The 14,689-nt window shown below is 34.5% G+C and overlaps 1 protein-coding gene across 2 annotated transcripts in view; it reads left to right on the top strand.

Moving 5' to 3' along the window:
- The window catches only part of SLIT3 (slit guidance ligand 3), a 501,863-nt gene that overhangs the window by 439,576 nt on the left and 47,598 nt on the right, over positions 1–14,689 (top strand). For both annotated transcript variants that reach the window (XM_087709668.1, XM_087709669.1), the window contains exon 28: positions 4,226–4,365. In XM_087709668.1, the coding sequence (XP_087565794.1) occupies positions 4,226–4,365 (140 nt within the window). The remainder of the gene's footprint in view (positions 1–4,225; positions 4,366–14,689) is intronic.

Raw genomic sequence — 14,689 nt, forward strand, 5'->3', positions numbered from 1 at the left:
TTGTAAAATTAAGCAGCTTTCATCATGTCTTCTATTGGTGTTCATGGATGGGTTCTGCTAGTTTTCCAGCAGTTTGCCCTACAGTGCATACATTGCAATTCCTACACTATTTGCTTTCTTCTTCTTCTTCTGAAGCTGCTGGGTCTTTTGGTTTACTTAGGATGTTTTGGAGAAATTTAATTGTCTGATATGGTGATGCCATGTGGTTATAATCTGTTGGTGATTTCTGAGATGTTTTTGATGTATGGCAGTGAAGAATCCTCTTCAGAGCTTCTGCTGGCTGTGCTATATTGGATTGAGTGGTCAGACACTTTTTGATCAAGCAATGATATCCATTTTGTTGGAAGATGTTTTATATATGATGCGTTTCCTTTTTCTGATATTCAGGGTTAGAGAAAGTCTGTGTGGAGATAGAGGGAATGAAGGAGAATAATGAGGTCTACCCTTCCCACTAACATATTCTCACATTCTGCTGCAATTTCTTTACTTTTCTGTTGATGTTCAAGCAGACCTGGATTAATGCTGTCAAAGTTAATTAGGCACCTTGATAAATGACTGTGTCCTCTATTTCATCTGGAAGTCAGTTCTGCCTCTTTCATTCTAGCTCATATCCTGAGCTAATAGCCATCTCATCAATATATTTCCTCTCTAAATGCTTCACCTGTCATAGGCAATGGTTTTCACAGTCTCAACTCACTTGCTTGACAAGATCTTTAAAGTTAGTTCTCAGGTGTACCATGAAATGTTCCAGTTGCACCAGCTAGATATGAATTGTGCTGGGTTGTTCATTTTACACATCATTCAGTCATTAAGCTAATTATAAATCCCATGGTGGTTCACTTGATAAGGAAGTAATTTGATCTTAGGAAGATGTACAATTCATATTGAGTGAGGAAGGCAGTAAATTTGGTCAGATTCCCATACTGATGAGGAAAGGAAATACTTCGTATGGGAGGATTGCAACTGTTGCAGTTGCTTCCACAATGACTTCAGAATCTTTTGCAGACTGGTAATGAGGGGGGATTATTGATTGTGATTGAATCTCCTCATATGTTGGGATATAAATGCGAGGCCTCCCACGTATAATGATTAGACGTTTCCTGTTCCATATTCCCAAGTAGACTCAAGAAGGTTAGGTAAGTTGATTTACTGCAGAGAATTAGGAAGCCATACCTAAAAGTTCTCACTTCACAACATTTAGGAATCCTTCCCTTTAGTTCCAAAACATGGATCTTCTTCCTTCCTCCTATTTGAATCAGTGGCTACATGGATGCTTATTTCCCAACCTTGAAGATTTCTGCCATTTGCTTCTTGTTTACAAAATATTTTTTAGTAGAATGAGAATCAGAAAATCCCTCCTTTGAGCTCCACCTCTAGATTGTTTCAGTTCATATGTGTCACTGATTGGTTTTAGAACTAGAGCAAGAGATTAACACCTACATTGATAGTAGAATCCCTAAAGAGTCTACATTCATGATCTCTAGGCATCTGATCACTTGCTATAGTAAAGACTATAGCAAAGTCTGTCAAACTACCAGGCCTCAAAGCAGGGTTCAAAAAGCAAAGATTTCTAAGTCAACCCTTCATTGGCAGAAGATGCACTTCCAGGTAGATTAGTACCTTTATTTACTGATAATAATGAACCCTCACCAATGAATCATTGGCCATTTCACTCTAAAAAAAAGTAACTATGTTTGGGATACAAAGTTTAAAATGTATAGTTCTTCAAATTTTCTACTTGAATCAATGGATACAAGGCAGCCTGCATAGGTAGTTGATTCATAATAGCATAATAACCTCTCTAGGCTGGGAATCACAGATTCTCACCTTACCAATTTTCATTTTTGATTATGTTCTCTCTTTCCTTTTCTGTGAAACTGGGACTGCACATCTCCCAGGCCTCCAAACCAGTGAAGTAGCAAATGTGAAATAACAATCCTAACTAAACATGGAGAAGGCAGGACTTTTGCTGTTGCTGGGGGCTTGACTTTAGGAGTTGACAGATAAGGTTCCAATTTTCTCTTAAGTATTATGTTGTTATTTAAATAGCTAAGATTTCTGACTCCCAAGGTAGTTACAAATAAAAATGCATTAAAAACAAAATAACAGAAAAAATAAAATGAAGAATGAAGATGGGAAATTTGACCAAAAAAACCACCCAAACATGAACACAAAGAAATAAAGTCATACATTTTCAGTGGGAGAAGTTTCCCTAACCCATCACTAATGTTGAACAGCCATATAATAGTGGCTACAATAGTCTTTTTTGAGTTTCAGCTCATAAACATGGAACATCCCCACCTGGGGAAAAAGGACCTGTCTTTTGTGCTAAAACCTGAGAATTGTATTGTTGTAATATGCTTTTCTTGGAACAGCATTTGAAGCTATTGTGTAAATTGGAAAGAGCTGCACAAAAAATAGGCAATGTCTCTTGAAAATCCTATACATGTCCCTGTTGAAGCAGTTTCACTAACTATTTATTGTCTTCTAAGGTCAATGCAGTATGCATACATACATACATACATACATACACATACATACATACATACATACATACATACATACATACTAACATACACAAACACACACACACACACACACACGCACACACATTGCTAATTGTCCTGTTTGTGCTGTGGCAAAGAGACCACCAGGTAAACCTCAAAGACTACTCCAAATGGTTGCCAGATCAAGTGCCCCTTGGAAGGAGATATCAGTGGATTTTATTGGGAGATTTTATTGGATTTTATTATACACAATGCAGTATACATACAAGTATATATATTAACATATAGCTTAGGCCTAAAATATGTCCTCTTCCACATAGTCCTTCTCTACAAGTATGTACAAGTACCTTTTGCAGAACCTGCCAATAACTAATTTCTTTTTTCTGGGTTGGATCCCATATTATGGAAGAAATGGTGACTGAAGTCAAAGCAAATTCCTTTCTTGTTATGGTACAACAGGGACTAAAACATAGTTTTCCACCCAGGCCTTACAATATTTCATGGTTACATTTATGGTATTGTATTTCTTCTTCATTTTGCAGTATGTTTTCAAAATAAAATTATAACAGGGAAATTGGTATTTTCAGAAGTAATTATCATCAGAATATTTATTACCTTTAAGTTCATCAGTAAAGTTCAGTACAACTGACATTATTATATAAATAATGCCAGATTGTTAAGATTTATGAATATGGCTTGGATCAAGTCATGCTTGTCACACTTTAGCTGTATTCTCCAATTTAGTTTTGACTCAGAAAAAAAACCCTACTCCTGCTATTTCTACTGCATACATGTTTACTTCTAAACACTACGGATATTTTGTGTCTGTTTGTGTGCGTGCGCGTGCGCACACACGCATGCATGCATCTGTGTCTGTGTGGCTATGTGTAACAGAACAATAAAATATAATAGAACACATACAAATAACCTTGATGCCTAAAGTTACATAATCCAGGAAAGATTTACTGCTAAGGCATAAATTGGCCTTCTTATTGGGTATCCAGAAAAAAACAATTGAATATATCTGCAATTATGTGTGCTGCCAGAATTGTGAAGCATGAATCTGGAACAAACTACAAAATTCACTGAAGCTGATCTGCCATCTGTATGCATCCGGACTTGTCATCTGCCCATTGAATTGCTAAACTGCATCATATGGCAGAATTGAAAAGATCTGGGCAATCCCAGATGTAGCTATGTGTCTTAATTAAATGATCCACTATTCTTCTTTAAATGGTATCTTCTTATCCCTTTTTTTACAGTCCTGCTCCTCAGATTTATTTTCTGTGATAAAATGTAAATATTAAATTATGAAGTATTATCTCAGTCTGAGAAACTTTTGCCTATATGCTGAAGTTAGAATATGCATAAACTTTCTAATTTAGTACCCCTTGATTTTAAGAGACTTCCCCTCTTGTTTGCATATGTGTTTGCATATGCAGTTCCTGTTTCTAAGTCATTTTAGCCCAAAATCCCAGTTAATGTTCATATTTCATATAGAATGGAATGGAATGAAATGAAATAGAATAGAATAGAATAGAATTCTTATTGGCCAAGTATAATTGGACACACAAGGAATTTGTCTTTGGTGCATGTGCTCTCAGTGTACCTAAAACTACATTCATTAAGAAACAGAAGATACAATACTTAGTGATAGTCATAGGATACAAAATAAGCAATTAAATAATCAAACATCTCCTTTATTCCTATGTTAAAAGCTGTTCCTGCCCTACTGGATTTGAAGGGAAGAAATGTGAACTGAATCCAGATGATTGTGAAGATAACGATTGTGAAAACAACTCAACTTGTATGGATGGGATAAACAATTACGCTTGCCTTTGCCTACCCAACTATACAGGTCAGCATATCACGTTGAAAGATTTTAGAAAAAAAACAACATCTCCAGATGACACATGGAGTCTTGTGTATCTTAACTGATCTTTTTTCATGCTAGGAGGACTTGCTTGACTACTATTCTGGGGCGGGGGGAGGTGGACCGACTTTATAAGAATGACATAATCTGAAGTGCTTGGATCTTTCTTCAGGGAGCAAACCACATGGAGAATCATTACATTAATTCATATAGTTTTAATTATTCTTCACTTACAGCAAGCTTTTGGAGTGTGGTTCCCCACCTAAACAGGTGCAACAAATAATGTCAAAAGTGCATCAGCAAAGGAAACAATTTAGAAATATTTTCCACCAAGGGTAATTGAGAAAAAATGGATTGGACATCAATGTAGCATAGAAAAGAGAGGATTCTTATCCTAGCAAAAAAAAAAAGTTGGAGATTACGCTTTTTAAAAATGGTTGGTTTCAGATATTTAGAAAATATTTATGATATTTATTGGCAGAGAATTTTCTTGTCTTAGTGCTATGCACATTTGACCTGTAACACTGATATAAAAAAAGTATCCAGAAATAAATAAATATATACATATATACATATATACATATATACATATATACATATATACATATATACATATATACATATATACATATATACATATATACATATATACATATATACATATATACATATATACATATATACATATATACATATATACATATATACATATATACATATATACATATATACATATATACATATATACATATATACATATATACATATATACATATATACATATATACATATATACATATATACATATATACATATATACATATATACATATATACATATATACATATATACATATACACACACACACACACACACACACACACACATACATACATATATATATACTTCTGTGTTGTGACTCAGCAGAAGTCTCCTGTGAGTCTTTTCGGGATGCAAGATTAACAATGCAGCTGGGGCTCGTTAGTGGCATCTTCTGGTGATAAAAGGACAGATGGTGCCACGCCCTGGTTGCAGGAGTCAACGTTCATTCAACGCTCATTGATCATCGGTTGTGGTTTATTTGAAAGACACTTGGAGAAGTGATTTGCTTTCTGTAACCCTGATTCAAGGGGGCACTTGGAGAAGTGCATTGCTTTGTAAGAGTTTTGTTTGGTATTCTGTTATCTCGTCAGAGACTTTATTTATGTTTATTTTTGGGCTCGCAGCCAGTCTGAGCTGAGAACTGATAAAGTGAGTTCCTTTTACGTTTGTCTGCCTGTCGTCTGTTAACGAGCGGAGAAGGGGGGACAGAACACTTCTGTATCTCAAATGTTGGTATGTTAGTTATTTCTTAAGAGATATGGTCTTCACTACAAAGCATTAAAGTGTGGGTACTTTGCCTTAGAGCTTTGCCATCATTGCAATCTTCTGAAAGTTTTCTCGCCTTACTGTAGTTCACTCTCAGCATTCTGGGACCCCTGAGATTGTTGGTAGCATATAAGAGCAATAGAAAACATGGAGCTTGCTCCATATCCATGCATATGAATGTGTATGCATATATAAATACATACATACATATTTATAGACCTATTTTTATAAGTTGTAATGTTTCCATAACTGTCTTCATTTATGTACCGCAATAATTTCCACTGTAACTATGCTGTACTAATCCAACAACACAAATAGAGGCAGATACTGAAAAAGATCTGGGGATGTAATTGCTTCTTTTCTTCTGTTTTAGGCCATTTTAAGATTTGAGTGGATCATTGATCATAGTAACGAACATACTGTATGCATTTATGCAGGATTTATTGGGCCTTTAGTTTCCTTCAGCGGTGCTCTTTTGTCTTGTATGTTCTAAATTCGCACCTTGAAGTGATGCCACTTATTCTAAGGATGGGGGAATAGAGGTTCCTATTTCACATATAATAATACTGGCAAAGTGTTTCCTGTTCAAAAATGTTGATTTTCAATAAGTAATCTTATCTATCTGTACATGTCAGTTATTACAGCAAGCAACTCTGCATTTATTCATTTTATTGCCTGCACATTAACATCCATATGCATTTGAAAACTACAGGGAACATCAAAGCATTTTGTTCAAATGTTCCTAAGAAGAAAACAAAGAGCAATGTAGAAAATAATGAAGTATATGCCTGTGCTTAAATGACAGCTGCTTAGTTTTCACCTTTACTCTGACACATAATATTTTTAGCAGTCATGCCCTAATTCACACAATGCAAAATCTCCGAAGTTTGAAGAAGTCTCCTCATTTTTCTCAACACGTCTCAATGATTTTAGAAACCGTAATTGCGTTCATCCAACAATTTAAGAATATAAGCCCCCAAATCATAAGCTGTTAAAATCATAGTACCGTGATGAAAAAATTTCTATGTTCTTTTAAATATGAAAATGTGAACTGGCCATGTTACTCTCTGAGCTCTGGACACTTAGAGAAAGGTCCCTTATAAGCTACGTAACATGGGATTCAATCAGTGTCATGTTTGAGTGAGCTGGTAAGAAAATCTAAAATTTCTCAAACTTAAAATGTTTTGTTGGGCTCTTTTGGGATGCTTATGTAAATAGTTGGCTTAGAAAACCATCCTGATTGAAAATGAACTGCTGGAAATAGCCATATTTTTGCCAGAATTTTTTGTAATGGTTGAACCTGACCCCAGAGTTTAGAAATTGAGACTCTGAGCCAATGTGATCCTTTATATATGAATAGTGTGTATTAATTAACAAATTAATTAAATTTGAAATGAACAAAAAAGGTATATTTGCTTTTAAATGTTTGTCATTGCTCTTTCTTAATAGGTAAAAATAAGGTGCAGGCTTATTTTACTAAATAAATAAGGTATTGTTTTCTTTCTTTTTTTTTCTTTGTTTTACTGTATTGATTATTTGTCTTAAGCCAAATATATTTTATTAGATATATTGTTTTATTGCTTCCAAAAATTCTAAATTTTAGAAAATGATTATCCTAAAAGAAATGGTTAAATCTAAATAAGGATAAGACATAAAGTATTGTTTAATGGTTTAATGCTGAATTTTCAATGAGTAATCTAATAATCAATAAAAACATGTTTCTTAGAAAAATACGGCAAATTACACAAGTAGTTCTTCAAAAACAATCTTGGATACCACAAAATAATTATAAGCAGCACACGCCTTTAAAAAATAGCCCTTATGTAGTCAGGGCTATTCTACTACAAAAATGAATATTCAGTCTACAAAAATGAATAATTTATCTTCCTGTATAAGTATACATATAATCTTTATTGTCATTGTACTTAAATACAACGAAATAGGTTTTAATCTTACTGGAGAAAAATGATAACAGAAACGAAAAAAGAAAGAAAAAGAAAAAAACTAGCGTGTGCATGGAGTAATTGTGGTTGTATTTAAAAGTCTCACAGCTCAAGGATAGAAACTATCTTTAAACCTGTTTGTTTGGCTGCTATACTTTGATGTCTTCTGCCTGATGGTAGAAGTGTAAAGAGACACTGACCAGGGTGTGAATCATCTCTGAGTATCTTCCGTACTCTGCTAAAGCAGCGAGATCTGGCGATGTCATCCAGTGGTGTCAGAGGGCAACCAATGGTTTCTTGTGCTGAATTGATCACTCTCTGTAGTGCCTTCCTGTCCACAGCTGTTAAACCAGCATACCATATTGTAATACAATATGTGAGGACACTTTCTATGGTGGACCGATAGAAAGAGATCATCAGCCGTTGTTCCACCTGATTTTTTCTCAGGACTCTAAGGAAATGAAGTCTCTGTTGGGCCTTTCCAATAACCAGAGACATTTTGTTTTTTCCAGGTGAGATCTTGACTAATAAGCACTCCCAAGAATTTAAAAGAGGAAACCCTCTCCATACAGTTCCCCTTGATATACAGTGGGGCAGGTTCCTCTTTGTGCTTCCAGAAATCTAGCACCATCTCCTTTGTCTTACTAGTATTTAGATGTAAGTTGTTTCTTGAGCACCATGCAGATACCTTCTGGACTTCTTCCCTGTTTTTTTTTCAAGTGTCAGGATACTATAGGTCTATTACCTTTTAGAATTACACTTTATTCCAAACTTTATCATTTTAGTAAAGCAATCTTTGAAATTAGATCTTGTGTTCATATTTTGCAGCCTGGCAACCTTGAACATTCTTTCTTTAATCACCTTTGTATATATTAAGCGTAAAATATTGTCCTAAACATATGTTAAAATCAAATTTCTCTCCAATATGAGTCATAAAATCCTCAGGAACTACTTGAGTTTAACTGATCTTATTGAAATCCAAGTTCTTTTCAATGCTGTGTTGAACTGATTTTATGACTGAAACATGGCAGGGCAAATCATTCATATTAATATTCTGTATTTCTGACTTCTTTGGCTTCTTTTACTTTTTGATTCATAATTTTGTTTAATCTTGCTTTATAGACTTTAACTGCATTGTAAACCACATGAGGCGCCTTTTTTTAGAATTTTAGACATAAGATACAGAATGTATTGTCAATAAAAGAAAATTTCCCTAAATCAGAGTGACTAAATTAAAGTGGTGGAAATGGAGGTAGGCATGGAAAAGAATAGGTTGAATCTATTTGAGAAAACATGTGTATTCCAATTTATCATTTTCTCTAAAAAATGAAGCATCAAATCTTTCTCCACTTATATATTGATCTTTAAAGCCTTATCATTTAATCCTGGTTAAAAGAAAACACCACAATAATAGCTATCAGTAAACACAATATATACATAAACCTTGACCGGATAAGTCCTTTAAAATCCCTTTGTTACCTTTCTTGATATTTAATCCCATGAAATATTGTCCTGTAGATTTGTTTAATAATAAGCACCTTCCTTATAAGTTGTTAAAAGAGGAATTGGACACCCAGTGTCCAATTTGGAGACATCAAAACATGGTTTAGGCAAAATGATTCCCCTTCCCCCCTCTCAAAATTCTCAGATCCACTGGAGATCACTGTTTCAGAATCTCTTTGCGGAGAGATTCTTTGTTGAACAAGCATATGGATGACCCTTGCAGTTTCCATTCTCCTAAGAACATTCCTAATTCAATTTATAACTTTTCTATAATCAATAAAGTATCTATTTTCTTTTGGGGTTTATATGATTTTCTCAGTTATCCAACATGCATCAGCAGTAATATCTTTTGCTTTGACCTTTTCTAAAACCAGCATAAACACCTGCCATCTCCTTTTCCATACAAGGCTCTAATCTGTATTGGATGACCCTATAAATTATTTTGCTAGCTAATTTGTAAAATTATATTGTGCACTCTATTAAATCTTCTTTCTTGGAAAGAATAAATATCCAATGGAATAAAACTGATAGCATATGAGAAATACTGCCCCAACTAATACAGATACCAATTTAAGTTATACCAATTATAACATCCACTTGGATGTTTATTAATTTCTGCTGGAGTGTATGTGTTTGATAGACAGAACCTAAACTGTATCTAACAATACAGTAGCAGAGTTGGAAGGGACCTTGGAGGTCTTATAGTCCAACCCCCTGCCTAGGCAGGAAACCCTATACCATTTCAGACAAATGGCTATCCAACATCTTCTTAAAAACTTTCAGTGTTGGGGCATTCACAACTTCTGGAGGCAAGCTGTTCCACTGATTAATTGTTCTAACTGTCAGGAAGTTTCTGCTCAGTTCTAAGTTGCTTCTCTCCTTGATTAGTTTCCACCCATTGCTTCTTGTTCTGCCCTCAGGTGCTTTGGAGAATAGTTTGACTAACATTTCATGGAAGAGTGACCTTAGAGTAGATAAAATAAAAATGTAAACATTATATTTATATTTATATTTATTTATATTTATATTTATATTTATATTTATATATATATATATATATATATATATATATATATATACACACACACACACACACACACACACACACACACATATATATATATACACACATACACACACATACACACATACACACACACACACACACACACACACACACACACTGGAAAAAATACTTCCTTTTTGATATTGTCAAAAGTTTATCCTAGTTATTAAATAAAAACCTGTTAAAATATCAAGGTATGTTTTTGACACAAGAAGGACTTTTACTATTTATAGTGCATGGCTCCTCAAAAATGATGCCAACTAAATTCATTTTTTTGTTTTGTTTTGTTTTGTTTTTATCAAGTGAGTGGTTATACTGGCATTAATCTTTAATCTGTAATAATTGTGTACCTGTTCTTTTCTTTGTGGCTATCTTTGATTCCTGAAATAACTTATATGCCTGGAAGTGTTTTTGGCAGAAGAGACTTTTAGAAAGCAATTTTTCCTTAGTGAGAAATGCATTGTTCTTTGACAAGTGAAACATGGGAGGGTCTCCAGGCCTTTAACCCATGTAGGATTATCTGCTAGGAACATATGTTAATCCTGATTCATTGTGGCCTCTAATGGCTACAAAACAAAAGCCAGCCCAGCAGACTAGAAAATATTTGCATGTATTTGATTTCACTTAATTATTATGCTTTCCACAATGGAATTATCATAACAGAATACATACTATTTATGAAGTGTTCTAGTGTTCTAGTGTTTGGTAATTAAATGCACAATATTGCTTCTTCCTCATTGAGTTAAGGGGCAGGAAGGATTTAGCTATTGAGAAGTAGGTCCTATGGTGTTTGCAGACAACTATATATCCAATAGATCAGGGATGTCAAACTGGCATCCCGTCGGCTGGATGCGTCACATGCAGGCCACGCTCACCCCAGATTTGCAAAGGGGAAAAACATCATGATACGTCACGTGTCGGCAATGTGACATGGCAGGTTTGACACCCGTGCAATAGATCTTTCCCTCATCACCTGCAACACCATGTGCTCTACCTGACATTGATTTTCATTTGATTTTTTTAATGATTTAATGATTCTTCTAACCTGTCTTTTTTTTTTAAGTGGAAGCTGTATTCTACCAAAGAATCAGCATCTAATATCATTTATCTTTTCATAAATATTTTCAGGACCCAAATGTATTTGTAAATTTAACTATCACAACATGATATCCTGTTATAAAATGTGTTCCATTTTTTTTTTAAAAAAGGAAAAAGGTAAGCAGAATGTTCTATGACATAGGAAGGGATGGAGACATCTTCACCAAAAGGCAAATTGTGATTTTGTGAATCACCACATCCATTCCATCAGTAATTTCAAAGACAAATAACTTTATTTTAGTCAGTGAGCAGTCTTTCATAATATAACAGAATTAACTTAATTAAAGAAGATTGATAAAATAGTATTTAAAAGGGAAATGAACTAAATATAACAATATAGTTACTTAGTTCATAGTAAAATCCTACACATTTTTCCAGCTATATATCAAAATTTGTCAATATTGTTAGACAGTATAGCAGTTGTGGCTTGCCAGTGGCCAGCAGATCTGGCAGCAGATTCGGAGAGTGAGGAAGTTGGGGAGGAACATGGGCCATTCCTGCAGTCTGGGGAAGGCTCTGATGAGGCTCCGTGTTGGAGGCAGAGAGGGGGCCAGAGCCATATGCTAGTTACCAGCTGCCTTATGAGTCAGACATCAGTGAGGCAGATGGCCAGCTGGAGCCTGTTCCCAGTGTGTATATGTGCAAAGTTACCAGATAAAGGGAACAGCTAAAGAACAGGGGTCGACTTGGGAGCAAGGCCACATATGGATGTTGAATGGCCCCTCCCAGAAGAAATAAAAGAGGAGCAAAAAGGGAGGGAAGTTTGCAAGATAAAATTAATTCACCTAATTGGTTCGTGACTCTCCGAGACTCCTTGCCAAGTTTTGCAGATATCGGCCTATCAGCTTTCCAAGCCAGATAGGATCTGTGACTGTAAATCCTCCCTCGAAAGACTTTGCTGGATGTGAATGAGCAGAATTCACAGTAAATTAATTAAAGGGGTTTTTCTCAGGACAAGGAGTCTGCTTCATGCTCTTGGGAAGCCTAGGTTAGAACAATAGCACTCTAACAAGCTAAAAGGCAATTGAGATCGAAGGAGTCAATATAGCATGAATATTGAGCTATAGATAGTGCTTGAGTTATAACCATAATAGAGCTTGCTCATCACAATCCACTTTTATGATCTTTTTTGCAATGGTCACTATGTAAACCAGTGGTTTTCATGGGCACAGTTTCACTGAAAACCAGAAAAAACTACAAAGGTTTACATTGGTTTCAAAATAATTGGGAAAACCATAAAATAAAGTCTGCTTTATCATAATCACAAACATATTTGGAAAAGACTACAACTGTTTACTTAAAAGAGCACAAGGTATAATGTTCTCATATTAAACCTCATAATATATTTCTTTTTGAACAATCAAAGGACAGTTGAAAAGGGCAGTGAATGAACTAAATATAGTAAGCATGATGTAGCACACTTCTTTTTCATAAAATATCTATTTTGTTATTCCATTGGCACTGAAATGACATTCCACTCCATTTCAAAAAAGATGCATATCCTTAAAAAAAGGCATAATTCTAAACTGCTTTCTCAATTCAATACTTTTTTGAATCTTGTATGCATGTAACTATTTGATCTGTTGTCGTAACATCACAAAAAGAGTCCTAGCTAGAAATTCCAGTTCACTGGTTATCAGCAAAAAGTCATAAAAGTCATTGTGTGTTTGTGGTTTGCGAATGACCATACAGTCCAGTTGCCAAGAGCCAAAAATGTGGTCATATGATTATAGTGGGGGACCGACTGTCACAGCTTCAAATCCAGGTCATAAGTACCCTCAGGGAAATCCATCATAACTTTAGTTGTAAGTTGACAAGTACCTATAATAAAAGCACAATACCTTTGTGTTAACTTCATGGTATAATGAATATAAAGTAGTATGCAGCCTCCTATTTCAATTGCTCCTAATTTACAATGATAAATTGCTCTTGATTTACAATGACAATCTCCTCACTTTATGGGGTTTTCTGGAGTTTTCCCTTTCAAAAACAACAGTTTGTAAGGCATTACAGAGTGCAGATGTCAGAGCTGTTCACAATTTTGGCATAGTAATTTGATTGAGATGTACGCAGGGTTAAGCCTGGTGACCTGATTGCTTAAATAGATATCAGCAAGAATTAGATGGTTCTCAATCTGTAGTTTCATACAAAATACTTGCCTATATTCTTTTCGACTGAGTCATACCCTGTTATAATCAATGTGTGAGAGAAGAAACTAGTAATGTGGCTTTTTCCTTCAGCTAATTTCTCCCATTTTTGAAAAATGGTGAAAATTTGAAGATACTGATCCATCTACTGTATTAGCTCCCACTTTAAGGACTCCTATACTGGACACAGACCAGAACACTTGAATAAATTTAATAGGAACCTGGATTGAACAAACTCAATCTTTAACAAGTTGTGAATATACCAAGTTGCATTCAAGCTTTTGCTAAAAATGTTTTACTGAACTTGGGACAAACTACATACCCCAAGAAAGGCAGTAATGCAATCAGAGTGCCTTTAAAATGTAGTTGTATCCACTAGCCCTTGAGTGTAACATGGATAATTATAGTGTCTGACTTATCTGGGTCATATTTCATTAAAAGTAATAGTTTTGTTTAACAGGCTCATAAGACAGTGGGATGTCTGTTAAAGTGAAATGTCTCTTAAATTAAGAAGTTATCCTAATCCTCTGAATAAATCAGGGATATTTGTTGCATATGCCTCCCTGTAAATCAAATCAGAACAAATTACAATATTTTGAGAAATTAAGAAGTGGATTTGCCTTCTTCCTAAGGCTGTGAAAGAGGGGGTGGCCCAAAGTCAGCTGCATCTCAATGTTAACAGGTTGAGGAGGCCTTGCTTATCCTATTCACCAATATAACTTACAATAAACAATGTAAGTTTGACCAATATAAAATATAGTTAATTTCAAAAAGAAAAAGTATCTCAATTTGCGTGCAAGACAAAGATCATACAGTAATAAAAAAAAAAACTAGCATTGCTTTAAATATATATAATCCCAAACTTTAAGTTTATTAACATTATGTAAACATGAAAAATGAAACACAAACTCATATACACACTCCAAATTTCAAAAGCTTGACATTAAATTATTTATAAGAAATATTTGTAAATTATTTGTAAGTTTTCTAAATTAATAGAAAATGTATATTCTTCCATTCTTGTAAGATTGTTATTTTTCTATCATAACATACACTATCTATTTCAAATTGAAATCAGTAAATAATTCAAGAAAATACAAGCTTGCACAATATAGTCTTCATTAACTAAATGAATACATGAAACTATGGCTATAATAGCATTTGGCCATATCATATGAAACAAT

Source organism: Thamnophis sirtalis, unplaced genomic scaffold (assembly GCF_051295495.1).
Source record: "Thamnophis sirtalis isolate CommonGarterSnake01/CBP01778 unplaced genomic scaffold, rThaSir2_p1.2 scaffold_3, whole genome shotgun sequence".
NCBI lineage: Eukaryota > Metazoa > Chordata > Lepidosauria > Squamata > Natricidae > Thamnophis > Thamnophis sirtalis.